At 44.8% G+C, this 25,895-nt stretch overlaps 3 protein-coding genes across 12 annotated transcripts; 2 read left to right on the plus strand and 1 right to left on the minus strand.

Moving 5' to 3' along the window:
• Nucleotides 1-541: 541 nt before the first annotated feature.
• On the plus strand, nt 542-11,173 carry SPSB3 (splA/ryanodine receptor domain and SOCS box containing 3). Of its 4 annotated transcripts, none has more exons than XM_083372836.1 (7): nt 542-649; nt 4,872-5,020; nt 6,525-6,705; nt 7,454-7,641; nt 8,810-8,912; nt 9,833-9,958; nt 10,583-11,173. In XM_083372836.1, exons 2-7 carry the CDS (start codon nt 4,892-4,894, stop codon nt 10,972-10,974), a joined length of 1,119 nt encoding a protein of 372 aa, XP_083228962.1. In that variant the 5' UTR covers nt 542-649; nt 4,872-4,891; the 3' UTR covers nt 10,975-11,173. The 4 variants fall into 4 exon arrangements, with proteins under 4 accessions (XP_083228962.1, XP_083228964.1, XP_083228961.1 ...); XM_083372838.1 differs by having other exon boundaries at nt 6,528-6,705; XM_083372835.1 differs by having other exon boundaries at nt 645-806.
• A 1,690-nt stretch (nt 11,174-12,863) lies between these two features.
• On the minus strand, nt 12,864-19,435 carry EME2 (essential meiotic structure-specific endonuclease subunit 2). Of its 2 annotated transcripts, XM_083372812.1 has the most exons (8): nt 18,948-19,435; nt 18,176-18,312; nt 17,169-17,261; nt 16,011-16,135; nt 14,939-15,044; nt 14,577-14,692; nt 13,916-14,105; nt 12,864-13,174 (listed from the first exon to the last, which is right to left on the minus strand). In XM_083372812.1, the coding sequence occupies exons 1-8, from the start codon at nt 19,417-19,419 to the stop codon at nt 13,007-13,009; spliced, it is 1,407 nt and encodes a 468-aa protein (XP_083228938.1). In that variant the 5' UTR covers nt 19,420-19,435; the 3' UTR covers nt 12,864-13,006. The 2 variants fall into 2 exon arrangements, with proteins under 2 accessions (XP_083228938.1, XP_083228939.1); XM_083372813.1 differs by lacking the exon at nt 17,169-17,261 and having other exon boundaries at nt 12,865-13,174.
• On the plus strand, nt 16,131-25,795 carry MRPS34 (mitochondrial ribosomal protein S34). 6 transcript variants are annotated; one of them, XM_083372866.1, is made up of 5 exons: nt 17,144-18,095; nt 18,213-18,418; nt 21,466-21,790; nt 23,083-23,125; nt 23,532-24,310. In XM_083372866.1, exons 3-5 carry the CDS (start codon nt 21,473-21,475, stop codon nt 23,810-23,812), a joined length of 642 nt encoding a protein of 213 aa, XP_083228992.1. In that variant the 5' UTR covers nt 17,144-18,095; nt 18,213-18,418; nt 21,466-21,472; the 3' UTR covers nt 23,813-24,310. The 6 variants fall into 6 exon arrangements, with proteins under 6 accessions (XP_083228993.1, XP_083228992.1, XP_083228994.1 ...); XM_083372868.1 differs by lacking the exons at nt 17,144-18,095; nt 18,213-18,418 and adding exons at nt 19,470-20,730; nt 25,664-25,795 and having other exon boundaries at nt 23,532-23,714; XM_083372865.1 differs by lacking the exons at nt 17,144-18,095; nt 18,213-18,418 and adding exons at nt 19,503-20,730; nt 24,686-24,703 and having other exon boundaries at nt 23,532-23,857.
• Nucleotides 25,796-25,895: the final 100 nt, after the last annotated feature.

A 25,895-nucleotide genomic window follows, 5' to 3' on the forward strand; every position in this document is an offset into this window, starting at 1 on the left:
ATTCGCCAGCCCGTGGCTCAAAAGGCGATTGGGAGGAGGAGGAGACACTGTGTGCGGGACCGAATCGCCCCCCCCTCCCCTCGCGCTGCCCTCGAGAGTGGCACCACTCTTGTCCAATCGGGCGTCTCCTCTGGATGACCCCCCCTTTTCCGACCAATAGAAAGGCAAGCGCGGACATCTTCTCCCGCCTTCTCATTTCATTCGCCAGCCTGCTGGCTCAAAAGGCGATTGGAAGAAGGAGGAGGAGACACTGTGGGCGGGACCGAATCGCCCCTCCCCTCCCCGCTTTTCAGCCATTCAGCTTTTTTTTTTAATTACCCGAAGTAGCCGCTTGTCTTCCTTTACTTTCGGCAGCTGAGGGGGGGGGGAAGAGGAAAGGCGGCGGTGACGTCACTGAAGCCGCCGCCCACGCGCCGCTGGGAAAGCCAATGAGAGCCCGAGAGGCGGGCGTCTCTCTCTCGCGCGCGGCCGGGATGGGGGGGGCGGCGGCGGCGGAGGAGGAGCGACAGTGAGGCACACCGCCCCGCCCCAGGAAGCGAAACGTGGGAGCCTCTCGCGAGGGACGCGCCCAATGGGAGGAGAGCGAGCGGGCGGCTCCGCCCCTTCCTGGCGAGAGAAAGGGCGGGGCGAAAGCTGCGCGATGACGCAGGTAGGCGGCGGATGCGGAGGGAGGGGAGAGGCCGCGTTGCCTGGATTTGGGGGCGGGTGAGGCGCCGGCGGCAAGGAAAGGCAAGGCCGGAGCCCGGGCGGAGGTGCCGGGGAATCGGGAAGAACTCTCCTGAGGCCTTCGGGCGAGCCTCTGTGAGGTAAATGGGGCCTGCGGCCTACCCATATTCCGCCCGCGGACGGTTAAGAGCCTTTCGCAAAGCTTGCTGGGAAATGCCCGCGAGGGATGCTGGGTAAAGGATGGCTTCCCCGAGTCCAATGCTGCTTCTGTCCCCGCAAAGGGGGAAGGAAGGGCGGCCCGCGCCTCGCCGCCTCTCCCCCGAGGGCCCGCGCCTCGCCCCGTCCCTTAAAGCCGGTTCCGTCGGGCGGGAGGGACGCCCTTCCTGAAGCCGCCTAATCTTTCCTGACCTGAATTGGCCTCGTGTTGTTTTTTTTCTCTTTCTCTCTGCTTGATGCTTTCCCGCCTGCCGCCTTTCTCCTTGGCCTTCCTTACCGCGCCTCGTTCTCTCCGGACAGCCGCCGCGGTTTTATTTATGGGATGCGGCTCTTCCATCCCAACCAGACGGGGTGGTTTCTCTGGGTCGTAGAATATATGTGGGTATACAGGCCGGGGTTTTCTTCTTCTTCTTCTTCTTCTTCTTCTTCTTCTTCTTCTTCTTCTTCTTCTTCTTCTTCTTCTTCTTCTTCTTCTTCTTCTTCTTCTTCTTCTTCTTCTTCTTCTTCTTCTTCTTCTTCTTTTTTGGCCATGGATATTGGAAGGGGGTGGTGACCCTTGGCCAGCTGTAGGCAACGAAATGTCATTTTGAGGTAGGGCCATTCGTGTGTGTTTAAAGGGACGATCGAAGTTATTCTGAGTCTCAAGTCGTCCCCTACCGACTCAGATTAGCCAAAGATAAAATAATCTTTATTGTCCTTTTTTTTTATACCGTGGGCACAAAGGCACGCATCAGAAATGAAATTTAGTTGCCCGCTCCTCAAGTGGTAGAGGACAGAAAGGCCTGGAGGAACATTGTCCATAGGGTCGCGATGGGTCGGACACGACTTCGCAACTGCATTGAAACACTAACCTTATTTATTTTAAGGTTTTTAAGACAAAATGGCTGTCCAGTCTCTTCTTAAAAACTTCCAGTGTTGGAGCATTCACAGCTTCTGGAGGCAGGTTGTTCCACTGGTTAGTTGTTCTCACTGTCAGGAAGTTTCTCCTTAGTTCTAGGTTGCTTCTCTCCTTGACTAGTTTCCATCCGTTGCTTCTTGTCCTGATTTCAGGTGCTTTGGAGAATAGCTTGACTGCCTCTTCTTTGGGGCAGCCCCTGAGATATTGGAACACTGCTATCATGTCACCCCTCACCCTTCTCTTCGTTAAACTACACATACCCAATTCCAGCAACCGTTCCCTATATGTTTTAGCCTCCAGTCCCCTGATCATCTTTGTTGCTTTTCTCTGTACTCTTCCTGACTGGGCAGGGTGTTGGACTAGATGACCTCCAAGGACCCTTCCATCATCATCACCATCATCATCATTGTTGTTGTTTTGTTGTTAGTATTGTTACTATAATATATGTGATGGTCTTTATTAGCCTGCTTCAACAGAGCATGTGGATTTTAATAAAAAGTTGAGCGCACAAGCCCAAAGTCCCCCCCCCTTGGAAATGATTTTTTTTTCATGGATAGTTTAGTGTGGACTTGGTAAGGAATGAGGGAGGAAAAGGCTGTTAGGATTCTGAATCTCAATGTTCCTTTCCAAGATTTTGGAAAATGTGGGATTGGAGATGGTATGGAGTATGATTATTTTCTTTGGTAGTTTGAGTTGATTATTTTCTTTGGAAATAGAACAACAGAATAAAAGAGTTGGGAGGGACCTTGGAGGTCTTCTAGTCCAACCCCCTGCTTAAGCAGGAAACCTCATACCATTGCAGACAAATGGTTGTCCAGTCCCTTCTTAAGAACTTCCAGGGTTGGATATGTGCTTATATATGTGCTTGATTCTTGTTTTCATATTTTCCCAGTTAAAGCTATTTCATATTCTGTTTTCAGTTTACAAGGATGCTCTCTACCCCTGGGTTTGAAACAAGTGAGGACTAAAATAAACAAAAAGCCCATATTTTGCAAACAGAAATTTTGTTTACAGTTGGTGGTGACTATGTTTTTTTTGCAGCAAATATATTCAAGCCTGGCTGATATCCATTCTTTTGCATTTGTTTGCATATGGAGGTCATTGTTCATGGTTCCCGAAATACAAATGTGCTTATCAAAGGAAATATGCTGTACATCTGTTCAGCTCCAAAACACAGAAGCTCTGAAAGACACTCACCCGGCTTATCACCCAACATTAACATGGGGAAAAAATGGAGGAAGGAGTGGTATGCACTCCTGTTGAGTTCCTAAAGGAAGGGTGAGATACTAAAAAAAAGATACTAAAGCATTTTTTTTCTGTTTTGAAATACTTAAGAGGAAAACTGTCCATATCTAATATATTTTGTTTGTTCTGTGATGCTAAACCTTGTGTAGGACGGAGACATTTTGCTGTCTTGACTAAGGTTGATCACTATTTTTTGACATTCTGAAGAGATGCTAGCTAGACTAGATTATAAATCTAGATAGCCTGAAATATCAATTTTAGAATTATCAGAGTCATTCTTATATCTTTTTCTTTCCCCATTCATATTCAAGCCTTTTTTTTCTTTTGATAATATAAGTTTTCTTACAGTGAAAGGCAGCTTTGGAACTAGCTGATTCAAATATTAAGACAATTGATGCTTTGAATTTGCTTTAGTATACTTATTGCCATTTGTTGTTGCGTTTAGCTCATTTTCTGTTTGGGCACCTTATCCCGCCCTAGTTTTTTTAACTACTGTTTTTACATACACTCTATTTGCTTGCAGTAATCTTCTCCCAGGGCAGCTCAGTTGTTTAGTTGTCTAGCAGAATTTATTGGATGACTGATTTGAGTCACTTTAAAATCACATTATAGTTTGCTGTTCATTATATGATGCTTGAGTTAGGCAGATCTGGGAGCATTAAGTATTGAGTACTCATTAGCTCGAGTAATGTTTAAGTCTCTCTCTGCTAATCATTGTGAATTGGCTGGAAGTGAGGAGTCCTAGAAAACATGTAAAAATGGGTAAGTTATGGGAGCATTTTTTACACCCTCCGGGAATGGTAGCTGTTACCTCCTGACCCATATCCCTACTACTATGGAGTGAGATTAGAAAAAAAAAGATTCATAAATTGCTTTGAAATTTTTGTGTTGGGTTGATTGAACTCGGAAATAAACGGGAGAACATTGTAATAAGCTGGATATTATCCATATGCAGGAAACGCACATGGTCATTTCCCTGCTTACTAAACAAAGAGTGACTGAATTCAGTGATTGATCCAATGTCCTTAATAAGTACTTCAGCCCAACTTATTTAAGAACAGCCGTCTCATTTCCTGCTTTTGTGTAACTGATGGCTTGTCTTCTAGTGAAGAAGAATTGTTGGAAGAAAAAAAAAATCTTGAGAATTGACTTGAAACACTGTGGGCTATTTCAAACCTGTTTGGAAACAAAAGCAGTATTCTAGCCTTCTGTTCTGTTCTGATTTGGTTTTGATCTCATTTGTCTTGGCCAAAGATGATTTACTGTCATATTTCCTATGCCTTTTTGTGGTGGAGTGCATGTTCCTCAAAGTCTAGGGCAGTGATGAAGAACCTTTTAGAAACTGAGTGCCCCAAAAACGCCCCCACCCGCCAGCAGGGCTACCCACCACCTCCACACTCCACTGCAGATTGCCCAGGCGGCCCTGCAGTGCCATAGCAGCCATGCCCTTCCGCCCGCACCCTGCAGCATCATCTGTGCGCAACGGGGTGTGAGGGCGGAGTCTTGTTCCCAATGCCCAGCTACCATGTTCTTGGCTGCGCTGCTCCACGTGGGCTGCACCCTGGGGTGACACTCATCCAGGAGGCTGCTGGTGAGGAAGGACCACGGGGAGGCGGGGCTGGGGCGACAGCGCATGTGCCCACAGAGAGGCCTCTGAGTGCCGCCTCTGTCATGCATGCCATAGGTTCGCCACCTCTGGTCTATGTGTATAGCTTACTATATCTTTCTCTCTCTCGGCACAGAATATACCTTAATGCGTAATGTTTGTCTGAAGAGGAAAAAAATGTACGTTGAAATGATTAATTTGAAGAGGGCATTGTGGGTAAGATCTTGCTATGCCTTCCAGATTACCTCTCCAAAGAGGCCATGGCACGACGCATACGCAATAGCAGAGCTTGGCGCTATGTTCTGAGTGGGGTACGCCGAGAATCAGATACACGGACTTTAACAACGGCTTCTGGAACGCGTGGCTGGTCATCTGACACTGATGGGCAGGTGAAGTACCATTCGTTTTCTTGCGAGACTGCCTCAGATGTAATCTCCCCTCGGACGCTTGAGACGCTTTCGTGAGATGCTCGTAGATTTTCAAGCATGCACTGTCATGAGGTCTTCTCTGCATTGAAAAATGGTTGTAAATTCTGACATAGTGGACATTGATCCAAGGAACTGAATTCAGAGACCGTGCACAGTGCTTCGAAGGCATGTACAGTGCACATGTAGTGCTTGCCAGGGATACGTTAACTTCAACACACAGGTTTTTGGACTCGTGTTTCAGCTATGTGAGCCCGGAAAAATATGCCACTTCTTTTGCTTTAAATCACATTTTCTTTTGAATATGGATCTCTGCGTAGCCTCAGTTGATAACTAGGTTGGAATTGAATCAAACCTAAAAAAGTTTAATGTTTTATGCTACCAGGTAAAGTAAATCTGTACCTACTTCTTACCTGAGATACTAAATTGCTGGTTTGGGTGTTCTTCCCCACCCCCTTGGCTACTTTTTACCTTTTTTTAAACAATGGAAGCAGCTAACTAGAACAGGAAGGTCCTTTTATGGCTTGTTAACAAAACCATCCTAACTGGGATTTGTGGCTTCTTCCTTTTAAATAAACAATGAGAGTTTTTTTTAATGGAAAAAGCTTTAAATTTATACAAGCCATGGAAGGAAACAAGTTGCTCTTGCTGATAGAATAAATGATCAGGCATAAAGTCAACTTTTTTTTTATAGAATTATGCCGTAACATAACTAATACAAGGACAGCTTGAGTGAAATGTTTGTCTGGTGCTCTAACAGTTGTCCTGGAAAAAATAACGTGGGAAGCATTATCTTCTACTTTTTTCTTTAGCTTAGAAAAGGTAACAATGGTTAAACCCTATTTTTAAAAATCGTTATAAGCAATACCTAGTGCTATGATTGTTTTATATGCTTGGTTATCAAACATTCAATCTTTTGTGTATTCAACAGTTCTCTAGCCCAGTCTGCATAGAATCAAATATTTATGTTGTAATTAACTCCATGCTTAATCCTGGAGTTCATTAAGGCCAATTACCTGGAGTTTGGTAGGATTTAGTTTGACCCTAGTCAGAAAGATTGTTTAAAAATTAAAGACGTGGACTTTAGGACATAAGCATAGGGCTACGTGACATCCAGAGCACATAAACCTTAAACCTTTCCCAGGGACACCTGTTGTTGCTAAATGTTTTCTTAGAACAGGGGTCTTCAGACGTGGCCCTTTGATGACTTGTGGACTTCAGCTCCCAGAATTCCTCAACTAGTGTGCCTGGCTGAGGAATTCTGGGAGTTGAAGTCCACAAGTCATCAAAGGGACAAGTTTGAACAAAGACCCTTGCTTGTGGACTTCAACTCCCAGAATTCCTCAGCCAGCATGCCTGGCTGAGGAATTCTGGGAGTCGAAGTCCACAAGTCATCAAAGGGGCCAAGTTGGAAGACCTCTGCCTTAGAATAAGAGGAAAAGGTAACCGTTCTTTTTTCTTTCTCTAGCAGCACAGCAACTCCGATTCAGAGTCCGAATTTCCTTCCCAGTTGCCTCCCATACCCACAGCCATACCTGTGACAGGAGAGTCGTACTGCAACTGTGAGAACCAGAACGAAACTCCATATTGCTCTAACTTCCACATGGCTCATCGGATGAAAGATTGCCAGTGTGGAGAGGAAGATGATTGTGAGAAAGATCCTTTGTTCCAGGGGTGTCAAACTCAATTTCATGGAGGGCCGCATCAGCATGGCGGTTGCCCTCAGGGGGCAGGGTGGGGGTGGCCAGGGTGGGGGTGGCCTACTGGGTGGGCGTGGCTAAAGTGCGTATGGCCTGGGTGGGCGTGGCCAGCTCTACATCGGTCGCATCAAGGGTGCCTATGGGGGCCTGGGCAGGAGTGGGACAGATCTGAGGGTCTCTGGCAGAAGGAGGGTCTCTGGGCCAGGGCCAAGGCAGTGGGGGCCGTTCCCTCCCTGTTTCCAGGATGGCTTCGCGGGCCGCATGAAACCACTTCACGGGCCGGATCCGGCCCCTGGGCCTTGTGTTTCACATGTCTGCTTTATTCCTTCTCTTGTTGATCATTTCTGTCTCAGCTGAGCTATAGGTGTACGAGTATATATTCTGAAAGAGACACAAATGGACAGGGGAAGATTTTGGGCAGGGAATGGAAATCTCCAGTTTTTGCTACAATACGTACTGTGGAATATTCAGGAGTATAGTTCTAGCGTTAGCAACTAAATCAGTGTTTTTCAAAGTTGGCCACTTTTTAAGATGGGTGGGAGAATCCTGGGGGAATTCTTTTAAAGTGGCTCCGTTTGAAAAACCCTGAACTATGTTATTCTTCAGCTAAAGGGAGAACTGACATAACTTGAGGCGAAATGATCTGAGGTTGTTCCCCATTCACATCGCTTTTATCTCCGTGTCTTTCTCTTCAAAGATTTTGACTGGGTATGGGATGAATTGAACAAATCGGCAAATACTCTCTTGACCTGTGACAATCGTAAGGTCAATTTCCACATGGATTACAGTTGTGGTACTGCTGCCATCCGGGGGAACAAGGAGCTAGCAGAGGGCCAACACTTCTGGGAAATCAAGATGACCTCACCTGTCTATGGCACTGACATGGTATATCGGATAATACCTGAAAATAGGCACTGTAACCGTTTTTTTAAAAAAATCCAATAAGATTCCTCAGTAATTACATTTCAATGGTTTCTGTCACTGGGAGTTGGTTAGCATTTACATCCAGTACATTATGGCTAGTAGTAGTAGCATTATTGGTTTTCTTTAATTTTTGTTTTGTTTTTTTAAGATCTATTTTGCTCTTCCAGCTCCGAAAGGTTTGTATCCAATTTTTATTTCCTTTTTTTTTAAAAAAAAATGCAGTCAGATTTCACAGAGGACGGTCAAGTATCAACAAGGCCACTGTCTTGCTGGCATAAGCGCCAGATAGCACTGAAATGGTGCGAGTATAGGAGAAGGGCAGGGACTGGTTTTTACTGGTAGGAGGTAATTCTGCTGCATTTGTGAGAACTGGTAGTTTTCGTGAGGAAACCGCTTATGTGCACATGGACTGTGCACACAGTATATACAGTAACATTCAGGCTGTTGTTCTTGTGACAGTCTCACCTAGAGTCTTCACAGTTTTTCCATATAGTGTCTGCTTTCTGTATATGAGAGTGTTGTGGGAGGAGAATAATTGAATAGAGCCTTCTCAGTACATGAAAGATCTGACATTTCTAGCTAAAGAAAGAGATTGTAAATATGTCTTAGAACACAACAGTACTGGACTAAATGACTTAAGTAAACCTCCTTCCTACGAGGCACGTACATAGCCATAGATTGTGATTTTTAAACCTCCAGAAACGGCTCGTGTGGCATGCCAAATAATACAATGACCGTGCCAAACTTACAATAACAGTTTGTCAGTTCCAGGTGAAGTCATGAGGGTGAATCACCATGGGACATTAATTATGATGTCACGTGACTTACTTGTGACTTCCTTCTGGCTTTCCCATTGACATTGCTGCTTGGAAATCAGCTGTGAAAGACAGAAATAGTGATCACAGGACCTTGGGCTCCTGTGACTGTTGTAATTGTGTCCCAAGTGCCAAACACCCAAATTAATGATCAGGTGACTCTAAGGATGCGCCATGGCTCTAACTCCTCATTTAGTGCTGTCTTAACTTTTGAGCGGTCACTGAATGAATGGTTATTAAGTAAGGGCTACTTATGTTTGACTCTGGCTAACGATCACTTTTGTGTTTCTTCCTTCCATCCCATGCCCTCTTAGATGGTGGGAATTGGAACATCAGATGTAAACCTGGATAAATTCCGTCACACATTCTGTAGCCTGTTGGGAAAAGATGAAGACAGCTGGGGTCTTTCCTATACGGGTAATAGGAGCAAAGGTTTCATTTATTTATATCTAGATTTGTAACTTACATGTGAATTTTTGCAGCTTATGCCTGAATATAAGAACCGTTTTTCCCTGAGATGGTGTGTGGGTGCAACTGTCCCTTTGTAATAATTGATTTGGAAATATTCTTTAGTGAATGTTAGCATTTTCTGACACGTACAGAGAAAGTTTGTTCCTCTATCAGAGAATGATTTCTAAAAAAAGTGATGGCAATCTCAAAAATGATTTGGGGTTTGAGACCCTGAAAGCATGTAATTTTACAAACATTTGAGGAAGCATTCTAGGCCCCGGGACTAGAAGAGAAAAAAATCCAAATTATTTAGAGAATTGGACACTTTACCAAACGTTCAGCTTATATTTAGGAAATGTGTTTTTAAATATCTGAAAAGCCATCACGTAGAAATCATAGCAGGCTTGTTCTTTGTGGGTCTAGGACAGAAGTCCCAACCTTTTGGGCACCAGGGACCAGTTCCGTGGAGAGAGGTTTTTCCACGCACCAGAGAGAGTGTGGTTTTGTGTGTTGCCTGCATCTCACACATGGGGCTTTGCTTGTTTGTGTGGACCAGTTGCTGGCATGCCACGGTCTGGTACTGGTCCATGAACCGGGGATTGGGGACCTCTGGTCTAGGAAATAGATCAATGGCTAAACATTTTGGTGGAAACTATTTTGGTGAAACATTAATAAAAACTGTTGAAATGGATTGTTTTAGAAGACCATAGACTTGGCTAAGGAGTTTAGGTAAGCGGATAATTCAACTATCTGGTGAGAATATTGTTTTGCTACTTGCATTACAAACTCTCTTAGACAGAGTTAGATGAATTCTATACGGTCCTTTTTACCTTTGCAGAAATTAGAAACCTACAAGGTTATAATTGCAAATGTCCCTTTCTCTGCAGGACTCCTCCAGCACAAGGGGGAACGGAACAATTTTTCGACAAGATTTGGACAGGGCTCCATCATTGGGGTGCATCTGGACACATGGCACGGAACTTTAACCTTTTTCAAAAACAGGAAATGTATAGGTAAGGTGGAAGAGGCCAGATGTACTTCTTAATGTGGGAAATGTAGAGATTAAAATTTATGAGAGGGTTTTAAAAAAGTCAGCTGATTGGTTTCCATTCCAGAATCACAGACTGTTAATTTTAATAGGGGAAAGATGATAGCATCTTGAGGTACAGCTACCTGGAAAGGACCATCTAAATATTTACCTGTTGAAAACTAACCTGGCACAGCATAATGTAGAGTAAACTAGAAGAGAATAATCATACAGTAAAATCAGTTGAATAAATTGGTTGAGGGAAGGTGTCTCTGCTGGAGATAAAGCCAATAAGATTTTGCACACGTGCAAAATGGTTGAATTTATAAGTCAGCTGCTCAGACGCCGCACTCCTACAATTTCCTAGGAGAACTATAAAACCTCTGCCTGGCCACTTTTCATGAATTGGGCCCAGAGAAAAGGGACAACAGAATCCAGTGTCCTACAGTGGAAGATCCCATCGTAGAAACGCCAAGGAATAAAGGAAGTGCCACTTTACAAACCCCCCACCCCCCCGATAGTCTCCGTGTCGTCTTCTCTTTTTCCTCCCCATTCCATTCCACGTCCGCGTGTTAACCCGGGACCCCCTTGCTTGACCTTTTTGACTCAGGTGTGGCTGCCACCAAGCTCCAGAACAAGAGAGTGTACCCCATGGTGTGTTCGACGGCGGCCAAAAGTAGCATGAAGATCATCCGCTCCTGTGCTACCCCCACCTCCTTGCAGTACCTCTGCTGTTACCGTCTCCGCCAGCTGCTTCCTGACTACGTGGACACGCTCGAGGTTCTCCCCCTCCCTCCGGGACTCAAGCAGATTTTGCACAACCGATTGGGCTGGGTGTTGAGCATGAACTGTGGCTCGCTCCAGTCCTCTTCCTCCTCCTCCTCCTCCTCCTCTTCCTCCTCCTCCCCTTCCTCCTCTACCTCCTCGGGAAGCGATTCAGACAGCTCTTGCGGCTCAGACGCCAAGGCGCGTCATCGGAAGAGATGCAGGTGGAGGACTTAATTTTGGCACCCTCCCCCCCCCCAGTCTTCGAAAGACCGTGTTGTCATGAAGGATGAGCTGTTCTACCCCCCCCCCCAGTGTTACCAAGTGACGTTTTAACCTTCCCGACTGTATCCTATTTGAACACTAAAGCCCGTTTCAATCTACCATGAAGAGACAAAGCAATTCCCACAGCTTTATTCGGCCACGTAGCCGGCGGGTCATCAACTCTGCTTTGCCAAGATTCCTGGGACAGGTTGTTCGGAAGTCTGGCTTTCGGCAGCCCAGTCTTATCGATAAGCAACCCTTCCTGAAGCAAAAGGAAGTCACCACGTGGGCTAGGTGAATTTTCAGTAGATGGCTCCCGAGTTTCGGAGCAGAGGAGTGAAGCAGCCTTTCCAGAGCCCACTGGTCGTCCTCCATTGCTGGTGCTTTGGCACTTGATGGCATCCAGAAGAGAACGTTACCTTTGAGCAGCGTAAGGGGTCTCGTGAGCCCTGCAACTCTTCCAACTTGCTTTGCATGTCTTATTACTTCTCTTGTATTGAACTATACCCAGATGAATTAAAATATATACAGACTTTGATCCCGCGATGGGAGGCTAGTCCATCAACTTTACTGTCCTCTCATCTAAGGTAATTCTAACCAGGTTCCCTAATTCTTAATTATTGGGAGTCAAACAATGCCAGGCTAGTAGTTGGAATGATGTGAACGAACGTCAGCTGTGGATGTTGTCCGTCCGTCCCCCCCCCTCCCACTTTCTTTTGGATCTTGAATCCTGCATTTTCTCTCCCGCAGCCAGCCATAATCTGCTTATTTAGAGATATTTCCATCCCACGTGCATTTTCTGGGGAGGTAAGTTTAAATGTTCCAATTCATTCTTCGATTTTTTTTGTCCTAAAAACGGACTGCAACGATGTGTACTGGCGGGGCATTTTGCAGTTTAAAAGCCAGTATTGTAATGGTCTTTCCCTAGTGATTACTTGTGGCTCTTGAGTGTAGCCAGAAAAGGTTCTCTTGATCCTTTTTGATGTATGGATAAGCACAAGGGCAATTACGTTCCCTTCGGTTTCTCCTGCGCGTAGTGCAAATGACAAAAGTGTGGTTCATTGTGAAAGGAGGTGTATGAAGGGAACAAAGCAACATCATTTTGTAATAAACCATGGATTAGTATTCATTTCTGAATTTAACCCTTGTGTGATTTGGCAGTATAACAGACTGATTAAATGAAAGCAGCACAGAGCTTTAGTTTCGGTGGAAATGATTATTTAGCTGGGATTAGGATTGCACTAAAACAGACATGTCAAACACAAGGCCCGGGGGCCAGATCCGGCCCGCGAAGTGGTTTCATGTGGCCTGCAAAGCCATCCTGGAAAGAGTGAGGGAACGGCCCCCCACTGCCTTGGCCCTGGCCCAGAGACCCTCCTTCTGCCAGAGACCCCCAGATCTGTCCCACTCCTGCCCAGGCCCCCATAGGCACCCTTGATGCGAACGATGTAGAGCTGGCCACGCCCACCCAGCAGGCCATACGCACTCTAGCCATGCCCACCCAGTAGGCCACGCCCATCCTGGCCACACCCACCCGGCCCCCTGAGGGCAACCGCCATGCTGATGCGGCCCTCAGTGAAATTGAGTTTGACACCCCTGCACTAAAAAGGGGTTAGGTGTTCCTTTTTTTAAAATAATGTTTTCTGCAGTTAGAATAACCATTAGCGCTTTTATACACGAGCTAGGTTCTCTCAGAAATATTGCCGCCGTGCTACATTATGTTTTAATGTATGAAACACAATATATATGCCAAAGATGTCATTACAAATTCAAACAAGCATCACCATGGGATGTAATAATAGAGTAAAATAAATTATTCAGCAGAAGAAGGGAGACTTGGGGGGAAAAAACCCACAGTCGAGAGAGTCTCATTGATAGCATTTGTGCACAAAGACATTTATTGGTTTTGGCAAACTCAATGTCTGCAATAAATCCTACAGCTTTGGCAGTAAACTTATAAAGGCTAAGGAGCTATGACCCGGTGATTAGAACAGCATAAGGTGCTTCAGCTTAAATCTAGGACAAGCTCTGGATTTGTAGACACCATGAAAAGGTAGACACGGCGAGACAGGTCTGGGCCAATCCGTCTCTCTGTTTTGTTGTCCTCGGTCCTGATCTGGAGATTGCTTAGGAGAAGTTGTCTCTCTGCATCCGTATTGCATTCTTGGTAGGCCTGGGGGGGGGGGAAGGATACCCAATTGCCGTGTATTTCTGGTAATCTGGTCTCTGCCTGCTTGAGTTATTTCAGCGTTAACCCCCTTTCTCCCTAGCTTTGCTTTAAAACGATTGTCTAGTAAAGAGCTCTCGGTAGCAAAAATGATGGAGCAGCAAGCCTGGTATGCTACGAGAAGGAACAGATCTGGGGCATCGCTAAAGGAGGCTTTGGCATTTAAAAAAAAACCAGGCAGAGCTCCAGTGGAACCAATCAGTTCACTTGCAGCTTCTATTATTAAAGACCTGATCTACAATTTGTTTTCTTCAGGAGGATCCTTACGTAAACAGAACCCCCATAGCTAAACAAGAAGCAAACCCTGGTTGTGTGGCGGGGAAACATAGTACTTGGAGGCGGCAAAAAAATAATAAGTCTAGCCCAGAAATGCTTTTTCACCTAGGAGAACTCAATAGGCTTGGAATAATCAGAGAACTACGGAGGGAGAATGGAATGAAGTTCACTAGGAGTCCCTTATCCAGCCGTCACTTTAATTCTCGACACTGCAACATCTGAGTAAACGCCCCACTAGTGATTTTCCCCCCTTCTTCGCTGAAGTCTCCGTGCCTTTTACTTGCGGCCTACTTAATCCTGCGCCGAGACAACAGAAACCCGGTGCCCGATTTAGCCCCTGTTCTTGAGAATCGCCTCCCTTGATGTCCCTTCTCTACCGCCAGCACAAAGCAACCGGTGGAACGAACTGACCTGTAGCAGCAGACGTGGCGAGGGGTAGGCTTGGGCAACGGCTGATGCCACAGCTGGACTGACTCGGTTGAACTGCTGGATCTGTTTCAGCCAGGTCTCTCGGAGCCCTTTCCCGTCCTTGCTAATGTGCACACCGCTAGCCCACTTGCCTTTGGCGCAGAAGGAGAAAAACTGCTTTTCCCGATGTTTCCTGCCGAAGGAACCATTATGTGCATACATAGGATACCCTTTGGGCTTAAAATGCCTGAACTGACCTCACAGTAACCTGTTCCAAGGGTTGTCAGAATGTCCCATTCCTAAGACTGGGCTGGGACCATTCGGGGCTCAGAATGTTCCCTGCCAGAAAAATTGTTCAACGCGAAGTAGGTACTATCCATGGACCGCGCAAGCGGAACAAAACAAGCAAAAGCATGCTTGGTGGCTTGTTCTGAATACAGTGCAACGTAAGTCAAGCAGTAGCTGTATCAGTGTAACGCTAAACGTCTTTGAAAGAAACAATCTCCTTGTATTATCTTTGGTCCTGCAAAGACAAAAAGTCACACCAAAACCTTATTTATGGGTTATTATTATTTTTTTAATGAAAGGATTGTGGGATAGCCTTTTGGTTCCTACTTCACGACTCCAAAGCTTTCCCAAGGCAACATAGACAGCTGACACTCACTTATAGGGACGCTGTGCTACAGCTCTGGTCACTGCAGAAACATGCTGGGCCAATTCCTGCCACGTTTCCAGGAATAAGACATGTACGTTACCCCGGAGTTGCAACACCACCAGAGCCTGCGGGAGGAAGTTGGAGAGACTCAAACGAAAAGGAAAAAAAATATATTTGGCCTTCATCTCGGCTGAGGTTCAGCAACGATGAACTTGTAATTCCCATTTTAGTGTTTTTGCTGTATCATCCTTGATGTGGTGGCGTAAGGGTGTAAATTAAATCAGACAAGAAATGAGACCAATAACCCGGATGATAACCCTGAGAGAATGGAGCCCTTTGTTGTGGTTGATAAAACTCATTGCTACGTTTACCTCCTCAATTTGATGCCGTGTCACGGACTGTTCCGGACCAAGTTGCAAAGTTGCATTCTCCAGTCCAGTGGTCAGTTCTTGCGGAAGCTGATGATTCTGGTTATACCTAGGCAGTTCAGAAAAGAACCACAATTCGAGAATTAATATTTTGGTACAGTGGTTAAAGGTGCCAAGCTAGAACCCAGAAGACTCGTTTTCCTGTCTTAGGCACAAAGCCAGCTGGCTAATTTTAGCCCAGTCTCTCTTTTTTTCCCCATCTTGGGATGAAACCACTTCCAAAATTCTTACTAAGAAAAGAGCAGGGACTTATTCAATCACCAAGAGTCAAGACTGATTCGAAGACACAAAATTATTATTATTTTTTTGTCAAGCTACTGTGGTTTGGAAACTCGGGTGCAGGGAAAGCGTATGTTAATTTAAGCCACCGAGGCATTTGTGGCAGTTGATAGTAAAGGATGAAGTTGTCTTACTGCCTTTCATTGTTAGAAGTGTTGCTTAAAATGAGCCTGAAAATGCTAAGCAGGATTAGATTGGTTAATACTTGGACAAGGATGCAGCCAGGAAATCCCAGCGCTATAAACAAGACTGAAAAAGCTAAATTAACATCCGGAAGAAGGTAATCGAGAATTGGGAGACGTGGTGCATTTGAGTCTTCCTGTCGGAATTTGAGTTTGTTCTGTATTTAATACCAGCTTATCCTTTAACCAGAAAGCCGGCTATATAGCTGAAAGCCCAGAGTTAGATTTACTGCTTCCCTGCCTCCAATGAAAAAGCACAAGCAAGACTGTGTTTACATATTAATACCTTTTGAATGAATTTTCCCCAGTTAAGTGGGGGATAGCATGTTTATACTACCTGTTTCCAATATTTGTTGGTAATCTGCATTATAAAAAAAAGAACCAAGATTGTCACGCGACAAATGTAAGGGTCCAAGATGAAGACTTGCAATTCTGTCTGTCGAGAACACCGTGAGACTTCTAGCTCCTTGGGACCCACAAGCTCACCCACGACTTGCACAACGCTTGGCTCCTTGGGACCCACAACTCAAGACAGCCCTTCCAATCCCATGTACCATTGGTAGGTGTCTAGTCCGATGACAACCACGCTGTAAGATACTGTAGAAGGATCTTCCAGATTGTGAAGGGGACACAGATGAGTAAGATCTGGCGCACTCCGCTGGCTACCAGGACTTGCATTCTAAAATTAGAACAAGATTTTAGAATCAAAAAAAATCATCCACCACTTTTGCATATGAATTTAAAGACTATTTTGGATTCCACCGGTGAAGGAGTTCCAACCTCAAGTGGGTTTGCATTAGTTTTCTTAGGTGGAAAAGACAACATTAAACTCCCAGGTAAGTTCATTTTGCCAATGGTTATCAATGGCATGAACCTTCCCTTGTGTGCCTTTTGAGGTTGGATTATTGTGATGGATCCTTTTCAAAACTGGTTCCTCTCAGCATAAATACTGTCATAGTTGTTTGTAATTTGAACCATCTTCCTTTGTGTTAATCCCCACCCCTTGGCTATCTTTCTTTCATCAGTCAGCTGAATATACTTGTATTCTATTCCCGGGTGCCAGATTTTAATGTTCTTACTTTTAAAACAATTCCTAGGGTTCTAATCTTTCCTGAATTAAGATTAAACTAGATTTTTATATATGTTAAGTGTTTGTTAAGTATTTAGAATACATTGCTAGGCCCCAAACAAGGTGCAAATCTTATTTCCTGTTTCAGCCTAACCCAAGGCCATCAACAGGCTGTAGTCACACAGTGACAGCAGCTCATATTTGAACTTTTTACTCTTCTGGCTGAGTCTATGCAGCGTGCAATTTTTTAAAAAAAATGTGAGAAATAAAATCTACCGTTCTTTTTTCCATCGTAAGTCTTGCTTCATCTTTTTTTCTCTGCTCACCTTTTTTTTTTTTTTTGCTTAGCGATTCCAGTACTGTCCTCTTGGATTCTGCCTGCTGCCAATCTAGCTTTCTATTGCATTTCCTCTCAATTATTAAGCTTCATCTCCCTAGGTATTTGAAAATAAGATAAAACTCTGAAACACACTATCATCCTCTCTCCTCATCCTTCTTGTCATAGAAGGCATAACAAGCAGAGAATCGGGGCAAAGGGGGCCAGTAAAAATGGAGCAAAAGAGGACAGTTAAGCAACTGGGAAGGAAAGCCAAGACTTGCCATTTAGATTCGTATTCACAAAATTAAGGGTATTGTACAGCACCTGCAGCAATGATGATAGTTGTCTGAGGAAATATGAAGGCTGCATCACTAACAGGACCTCCCTTTCCACTGCAGTCTCTTCTTGACAACCATCCTGCAGAAATAAAGTTAACCTTTTGCCAGAAGAGGGGGAAAAAAGAATAGTTTTGCTAGCTCAAATTAAAAACTTATTAAACCCAGCATCTACTCCCAACGGTGGTTCACCGAAGCAGAGAAGAGATCCTGAAGGTGCTCTTACCTTAGTCTTCCTCATTCACCTCATGCTTGCATTCTCTTATCTGCCCTCATGGATTTCAAATTGTTTTAAAATTCACGGTCACAGACCAGCTCACATCACAGTTTTTAGTGCAAGAGTCTATAAAGATGTCGCCCATTTATAGCAATAACTGGGTTATCAATGATAAATAAAATTCTGATGAAACATTAGACTCCCCGCATATCATAACCCTAGGTTTTAAATATATGGGCTTTAAATACTAGGAAGTTTGGCAAGTCAGACTGATTTATTAATTGAATAGCCACAGAACTATCAAAATCAGTGAATTTCATAGCTGACACATCCACTAGGGAACAAATATGGCGTAAGTGAGCCAAGCCCAACAGAGACATTATAGTTACTATTATCTTCCTTGACTGCTTTATGTCGGTTTGTTCTATGAATCTCTGAGCAGGAATTTAGCAGCTATGGCAAAACAGGTTAACGAATCAGCAGTAATCCATAGAGGCCGCAGAGAAGCATTTTGCACAAGGAAGTGTCCTCCACTTCCAATGGAGAAATCCATTCTATATGAAATACGTTGCTGAGTTTTCCTCAAAGCGCTTCAACAATAACGTGTTTATTGGGAGTTGGGCCAACTCTCTTTGATGTGATGCAGAGGCAACCCTAAATGAACGAAAACCTTCAAGGACTGAAAAGCAGATGAGCAGAGTAAGGAATCAGTTGTAACACACAGAGACACACAGTGTTGTTTCTTTGGCTATCAGTGGAGTTTTGATTCGGATGCTTACTGAATTAGGCGCCCCGCTGAATATTTTTCTCTTCCAGGTTATGCTATGTGGAATTATCTGACTTTCAATATGGTATTTACAATCCAAGGAGTCCAAAACTTCCAGCAAGACATCAGAACCAAGGTGCTCTAAAAGACCTGAAGAGGAAGGATAACAAATGATCTTTTGATGGCACATAAACTCTACAGCGTAGTACTATGCCAAAACCTTTCCCCCTCTCGGTAAAATACAGGCACAAAATGGGTAGGTTGGTGTCATCTTTAAGGCAGAGGTCCCCAACCTTTTGGGCACCAGGGACCGGTTCCGTGGAAAGAGGTTTTTCCGTGGACTGGTGGCTGCGTGGTTTTGTGTGCTGCCTGCATCCTGCGGATGGGGCTTTGCTTGTTTGTGCGGACCGGTTGCTGGCATGCCGTGGCCCGGTACTGGTTCACGGACCGGGGGCTGGGGACCCCTGCTTTAAGGCATGGAAGACTTGAGTTCTGGTCCCACCTTAGGCACAAAGCCAGATGCATAATTTGGGCCTGGTCATTTCCTTCACCCTAGTAAGGAGGCAATGGCTAAGCTCTTGTCAAGAAAAGTGCCACTTTGGTGTAGTGGTTAAAGGCAGTGGGCTAGAAATGAAAGTGTTTTAAGTTTAGTCCTGCCTTAGGTATGAAACTAGCTGGGTTTTCTTCTGAAATCTTGCCAAGAAAAGTGCAGGGACTGATGTAAAGGTACTAATAACACCAAACCTAAAGTGGAAAGGAATAATCATGTAATGTAAACATACTACCTGAATCCACACAGACAATCATTTGCTTCATGCACTGATCAGGCCGAAGGAATTTCAAGGCAGATGCTGCTTCTTTTCGTCCCTGTTTCTCAGCTGCAATCTGCTGCTTTATCCTCATTTTCTCTTCTTTTTTGTGCAAACTCTTCTGTTTTTCTTCTGTTTTTATCTGGGTCATCTTGCTTTTTTCCAGCGACTGCTTTTTCTTCTTTCTCTCTGGCTTTGAATTACTAGATACTATTTGTGTCAACGGTCTAAGCAAAGGTACTGCTTTTGCCTCAATCAGTGCCATGCAGAGCTCTATTTTTTGTTTGTCTGAGCAGCCCTCATTGTCAACATCTGAATAATAAACAAAAGCAGTTGAGGATTCTGGTTTCACATCACTGTCTTCCTCAGAATCAGAGATTTCCCATGTGATCGCTCTTTTAACAAGCTGGCATTTTCCATCAAGAGCAACACTCTGGTTTCCCTCCATGATTTAAGTTTTTACCCTCAACTGAAAATGTTAAGGAGATCAGCAGCAGTCACAGAATCACAACTACATAAAACTATCAAAAACTGGTCATTTTAAGGAAACTTGGGGGGGGGGGAAGCTCCCATGTGTATTTGAGGTAAAATCTACGTTCTCAATATAAACAGGTACTATGGTCATTGCCAAGCCACTCTTCCAAGTATCCTAATTAAATGTTGGCTACCAGTCAACAAACTCAATTTGATCAGAAAGAGAGGCTCACCTGATCTCCTTTCATTAACAAAAAGCTTTTTTCAAACCAAGTCCTACTCAAAGAGCTCTGTCTCTCTCACAATTTGGATCCTGTGGATAGGAATACCGTAAATAGAAGCCAGCTTATTTATAGAATCTCTGTCCCTGACGTCCCTACACTTGGAAATTTGTGTTTATGCCCGCCAGTTGAGCAAAGTCTTCTCCACCAATAGGCATTTCTACCAATGCAGCAACAGTTGACCAAGTGTTTTATCTGGGTGGCTTGAGCAGGACTAAGGTAGAAAACATTGTGGGTCATCGGGAGGGGGGAATAAAAGGCAGCAAGGAAGCCGCACGTCCAGAGTCTCCCTCGGGTGTACCCGCTACAGCATTTCCAACCCTGGAAGTGAAATAAGAAAATGCATTTCATTAGAAAAGGCAGTTTCTAGGCACACGTATCCTTCCCTCCATCCTGGTCTCAACGATTGAGCAAAGGCTCTTCAAGCAACCCTTTGCTACTAGGAGCGCGACGAAAGGAAGAGGAAAAACAGCCGCCAAACACGAGAAGGAGGGAGGCGAAGAGAAGAAGCAAAGCAGCTCGGAGGAGTCATCGGGATCGTCTTTTGGAAAAAATAATAATAATAAAAAAATAAGTAAAATGAAAATCACTTTAGGAAAGCAGCAGCGGAAGTGTTGCCTGCCGGAACGTTTATAGCGACGGACCTGCCTTCTTTCCTGAGCGTCTAATAACCTAAGGCCGGAAGCAACAGAGCGATTATCCGTGGGCGGCCGGGTAATTTATAGCGACGGACCAGCCTCGGCTGAATTTGAGACGATTGCAAAAAAATAAAAAAAAATATGCCGGGGCGGAAGTGTTCTTTGCCGGACGTCATATGAGGTTGCACCATCCCTGCTGATGCTTCTGCGAAGGTTTTGGGATTCAAGCAAAGCCCGAAGAAGGGCGGAAGTGTGGCTCGGGGGAGGATTTAGGGAGGGGGACCGTCCTTGCTCGGAGCGGTGCCTTTGAGTCGACGCCGAATCAGGAGCGAGAGAAGGAAGCCCAGGGCTGCTAAAAGGAGCCAGGTATGTGTTGAGGTGCAGGGCTTCTTTGGTCTATCCAACAACAACCCTGCGAGGTAGGCTTCGGGAGAAAGAGAGGGAGGGAGGGAGGGAGAGAGAGAGAGACTCAAGCTTTACCTGGACAACCATTTGCCCATTGATAGGGTCTCCTGTCCGAGCAGGGGGTTGGACTAGAAGACCTCCAAGGTCCCTTCCAGCCCTGTTAGTATTCTGTGCCCTAATTTTAAACTTCCAGAAGGAAAGGAAGACAATGCTTTGGTGACATTTATTTTATTTTTATTTATTTTAATTCCATTTATATCCCGCCCTTCTCCGAAGACTCAGGGCGGCTTACAAGCTTAGCAGTAGCCTTCATTCTATGTATATGCCTGCTTATTAGGGCTGTCACACACACCCCAAGCGGCATTATTACAAAGTCAGCTTAATTGCCCCCAACAATCTGGGTCCTCATTTTACCTACCTGGGAAGGATGGAAGGCTGAGTCAACCTTGAGCCTGGTGGGATGCGAACCTGCACTAATTGCAGGCAGCTGGTGTTACTTAAGGAGGCAGTAGCCCACTGCTCCACCAAGGCTCCTTGTATTAACACACATTGGGTGTGTTAATAGAATAACGCAGGGATTTGTCTAAAACTGGTAAATACGAACCAGAAACGCAGGCCCTTGCCCCAGGCTGATTCTAAATCGAAATTCGTCCTTGGCATTCGAATGGCTAACAATCCTGTCTTATCATTCCATAGGGCAGCCATGGGTCGTTACAAGGGATATCGCCCGATTGCAGCCAAGGCGAAGAAAATCCGTGAATACTGGGCTTTAAAAAACCGGCCTCGTGACTCCCAGCGTTTTGCGGTGGACTACGAGAAGATGACCCGGGCCTCCACGGGCAAGCGCCTCCCTGTGCTGTCCTGGGAGGATGTGAGGAATGAGAATCGGCTTTTTATGCTTCTCTCCCGTTTGCACCTCTTTGGTATCGGCAGGATGGTCACACGCAAATCCTGGATATGGGAATACGATGAGCCTTGTTATTGGGTCATTACTAAAGTAAAACTGGATTACACAGCCGAGGTGAGTGTTTCCATTGGCTGGAGAAAGGGGGAAATTCAGGCATCCTAGAACAGGGAGTCCTCGACTTACAACAGTTAGTTTGGTGACTGTTCAAAGTTACAACAGCACTGGAAAAAAGTGATTTATGACTGTTTTTCACACTTGCGACCATGGTCATGTTATCGAAATTCAGATGCTTGGCAACCGATTCATATTTATGACGGTTGCAGTGTCCCAGGATCATGTGATCAATCTTTTGGGACCTTCTGACAAGCAACGTCAAGGGTGAAGCCAGATTCACTTGTCTGACTAACTTAAGGAACATGGCAAAAACGGTCTTAAAATGGGGCTAAGCTCACTTAACAAATCTCTCCCTTAGCAACATAAATTTTGGACTCAATTATTGGATGTATATCGAGAACTACCTGTACACAGGTCATTTACTAATTCATTTTATTTTTATTTGTAAAATTTTATTAGCTGCCCGTCTTATAACAAGGTAACTCTGGTCGGCTTACAATATTAAAAGGTAAAACTGTACACAACCTGATGATATAAATAAAATCAACCTTGCTAAAAAGATGGGGAGTAAGGGAGTAGGACAGGAGTATAGCATAGGGACGCGGTGGCTCAGTGGGTTAGGACGCTGAGCTTGGCGATCAGAAGGTCGGCAGTTTGGCGGGTCAAATCCCAAGTGCCGCGTAACAGAGTGAGTGCCTGTTACTCATCCCAGCTTCTGCCAACCTAGCAGTTCGAAAGCACGTAAAAAGGCAAGTAGAAAAATAGGGACCACTCCGGTGGGAAGGTAACAGCGTTCCGTGCACCTTTGGCATCTAGTCATGCCGGCCACATGACCATGGAGATGTCCTCGGACAAGCGCCAGCTCTTCAGCTTTGAAACCTAGAGTTGGAAACGACTAGCACGCATGTGCGGGGGAACCTTTACCTTTATAGCATAGCTGACTCAGGAATTCTGGGAGTTGAAGTCCATGAGTCGTAAAAGAGCCGAGGTTGCCTACCCCTGGAGTAGGATGAGGAGAGGAAGGGGTGGGATCTGTTGTAAATCTGTCAACCACATCCAATGTGAAAATCCTTAGTTGGAGCCCCAGTCCAACAGACAGAGCCAGTTCTTTTAAGCTGTTACAGAAACATCAGGAGCAAGATGTTTCAAAGGGCAGGCGCAATCCTCATTTAACAACCTTAGTTGGATTGGAATTTCTTGAAAATCGACTTGTTAGCTTTGGTTCGAATTCCGACATGCCCTCCTCCCTTCCTCTTGAATGGACTATAATCCTTTGATGTTCTTTGTTACAGAAAATGGAACACGGGAAGGCCTGGGGATATTTGACTTTTAGAGGTAAGAGGGAGATTTGCTTTTATGGATGAAGATTTCACGATGAAGCCTTTAGCAAGGACGAGGTCTCACGAGAGAGAGAGAGAGAGAGAGCAGTGGGGGCAAATCTTTTGGGCTCGGGGTGTCAAAAATTAAGAAATGCCTAACTTGATTCTCCTGATGTGTTGAACCCCCCCCCCCGCAACTCTGAACAAAAAAAGAATTCTTTGTGCATTTATATATAAAAATGTACAGTCCAATCGTGTGGCATTGTGTATTATATGAAGAAACGTAATTACAGAAACGAGATACAAGTAAAACCAACTGCATGCGGTCTATGCTTTCAAATCTGTCTTTTCACCGTGTGTTCCCTTCTGGCAAGATTTGCTATTTATCATAACCTGTCTTCCTTTTCACAATTGCTGCTTAGGCAAGCCCGAAAACGAAGAGAAAGAAATAGACAAAGTAATGTATCACGACTGGCGCATGGTACCCAAACACGAGGAGGAAGCCTTTAAGAAATTTACCCCTCCCGTGGAAGAAGAAAAAATCCGGTATGTCCTCTATCCACCGCTGCTGCGGGCCATGATCCTGGCGCAAAGGCAGAAAGAAGGTAAATCAACTGAAGAAGAACCTCTGCTTGACTTAGAGCCAGCTGTTCACCTCCTAAATGCGTCCCCCGGAAACCACGCTGAAGGGACCCCGGTCTGAAGACTTTCGGACTTGGAAATGGCTCTTGGTTTGTTACATTCTCAGGTGTGATCACACGGCCCAACTTTCTTATTCTGCTTTGCATTGAGATGTTTCTGGGAAATACGATCCCGTCACTGAGGCTGGGGGGGAGGGGGAGGGGGAAACCCCACCAGCAATCAGTAAAATTATAAGATAATTTGGCTCTTGGAATCTTCCATTGACGTTTCCCCAATTATCCTGTTTTTTTTTTTTTTTAGATTTGTTTTCATTTCCCATTTCCGCGTTTCTTGTTGCTACCTTATCAGGTCCGAGGGAAGCAGAGGGCATCAATCCATTTGTTTTAATAATGAGGCAATATAAATTAAAGAGACTCCTAATTAAAATAATGGATTGGAACAGAGATCAATCTCTGTCCTAGCACGGCACTATCTTCCTACCCTAAGTCCAGTCACAACCTTAAAAGGTGCTGTTGTGTTACTGTAAGCCAATTTTTTATTTTTATTTTTTAAAAAATAATAGCCTCCATCTCTTCTTTATGATGTGGCATTGTTCTTTCCTGTATTTTCAAATGTATTGGTGAAATGAAACAGGGTTGTTATGGGGAAAATGAAGAGGATGAAGGAGTATTAGGTATGTTTACGGCCTTCCGGGTTGTTTGTAAAAATAATAAAAGCAGGATACAAATGAATAAAAAAATGTTAAAGTCATGGGCACAAGGAATTTGTGTCAGAGCTCTTCCTGTGAAACAGACGCACGCCATGAACTGGATTGGTGGAGAAATGGCGTCGCTCCTAAATGGAAGGATTTCCTTGGCCAACATTGCACTGCAGCATCACTAACATGTGTTTTTCATGTGTGTATGTTTCTAAATGCCTCCCCTATTTACCCCAGAACTTTACCCCAGCCTTTGAACTATGGTGCTGGAGAAGACTCCTGCGAGTCCCTTGGACTGCAAGGCAATCAAACCGGTCAGTCCTAGAGGAGATCAACCCTGACTGCTCTTTAGAAGGCCAGATCCTGAAGCTAAAACTCAAATCCTCTGGCCACCTAATGAGAAGGAAGGACTCACTGGAGAAGAGCCTCATGCTGGGAAAGATTGAGGGCAAGAGAAGAAGGGGACGACAGAGAATGAGGTGGCTGGATGGACTCAAACAGGTCAGTCCTAGAGGAGATCAACCCTGACTGCTCTTTAGAAGGCCAGATCCTGAAGTTGAAGCTCAAATACTTTGGCCACCTCATGAGAAGGAAGGACTCACTGGAGAAGAGCCTAATGCTGGGAAAGATTGAGGGCAAGAGAAGAAGGGGACGACAGAGAAGGAGGTGGCTGGATAGAGTCACTGAAGCAGTAGGCGTGAGCTTAAAGGGACTCCAGAAGATGGTAGAGGACAGGAAGGCCTGGAGGAATGTTGTCCATAGGGTCGCGATGGGTCGGACACAACTTCGCAGCTAACAACAACAACAACAATTTACCCCAGAGCACATAACAATAAGGTCACCCCCTTAGGAAGCAATCAGATAGAAGGCTGTTGGAATCTTGCTAGCTGTTACAGTGGCACCCACTGGAAATATTGATGAAACTTCTTTTCCAAAACGAATAATTGACCCTCTTTGCTTTTCTTTTTAATGTGCAATTTCATTCTTAAGGGCAGGACAAATCATCTCAGCAAAGAGGGGAGGGGTTGACATGGATTGATTCCTCAACCTCGTAATAACAGGGTTTCCCCTGAAAAGCCAATAATGTCTTGTGCTTTTGGTTGTTGTTGGGTTGGGTTTTTTGGGGGATGATAACCTTGATGTTATCTATTCAGCTGTGTCCAATTTCCCCCCCCCCTAACATTACACAATTAACTTTCCATTGCTGAATTGCAGAAGTGTTGCTGAAAGATTGTTCCGGGAGAAAACAGCCGTTGAACCAAAAGTTTTGAAGAAACCAGGACAGATTGTTCTTTTGTGTGTGTGTGTGTGTGTGTGTGTGTGTCTGATAAAATAAAATTTTTTGAAGCGCAATCCTCAACTTACGATCACAACGGGGCCCAAAATTTCTGTTGCTGAGCAAGGCAGTTAAGTGAGTTTTGTTTAATTTTACAACCGTTTTGACCCA

Source organism: Vipera ursinii (assembly GCF_947247035.1).
Source record: "Vipera ursinii genome assembly, chromosome: 13".
Lineage (NCBI taxonomy): Eukaryota > Metazoa > Chordata > Lepidosauria > Squamata > Viperidae > Vipera > Vipera ursinii.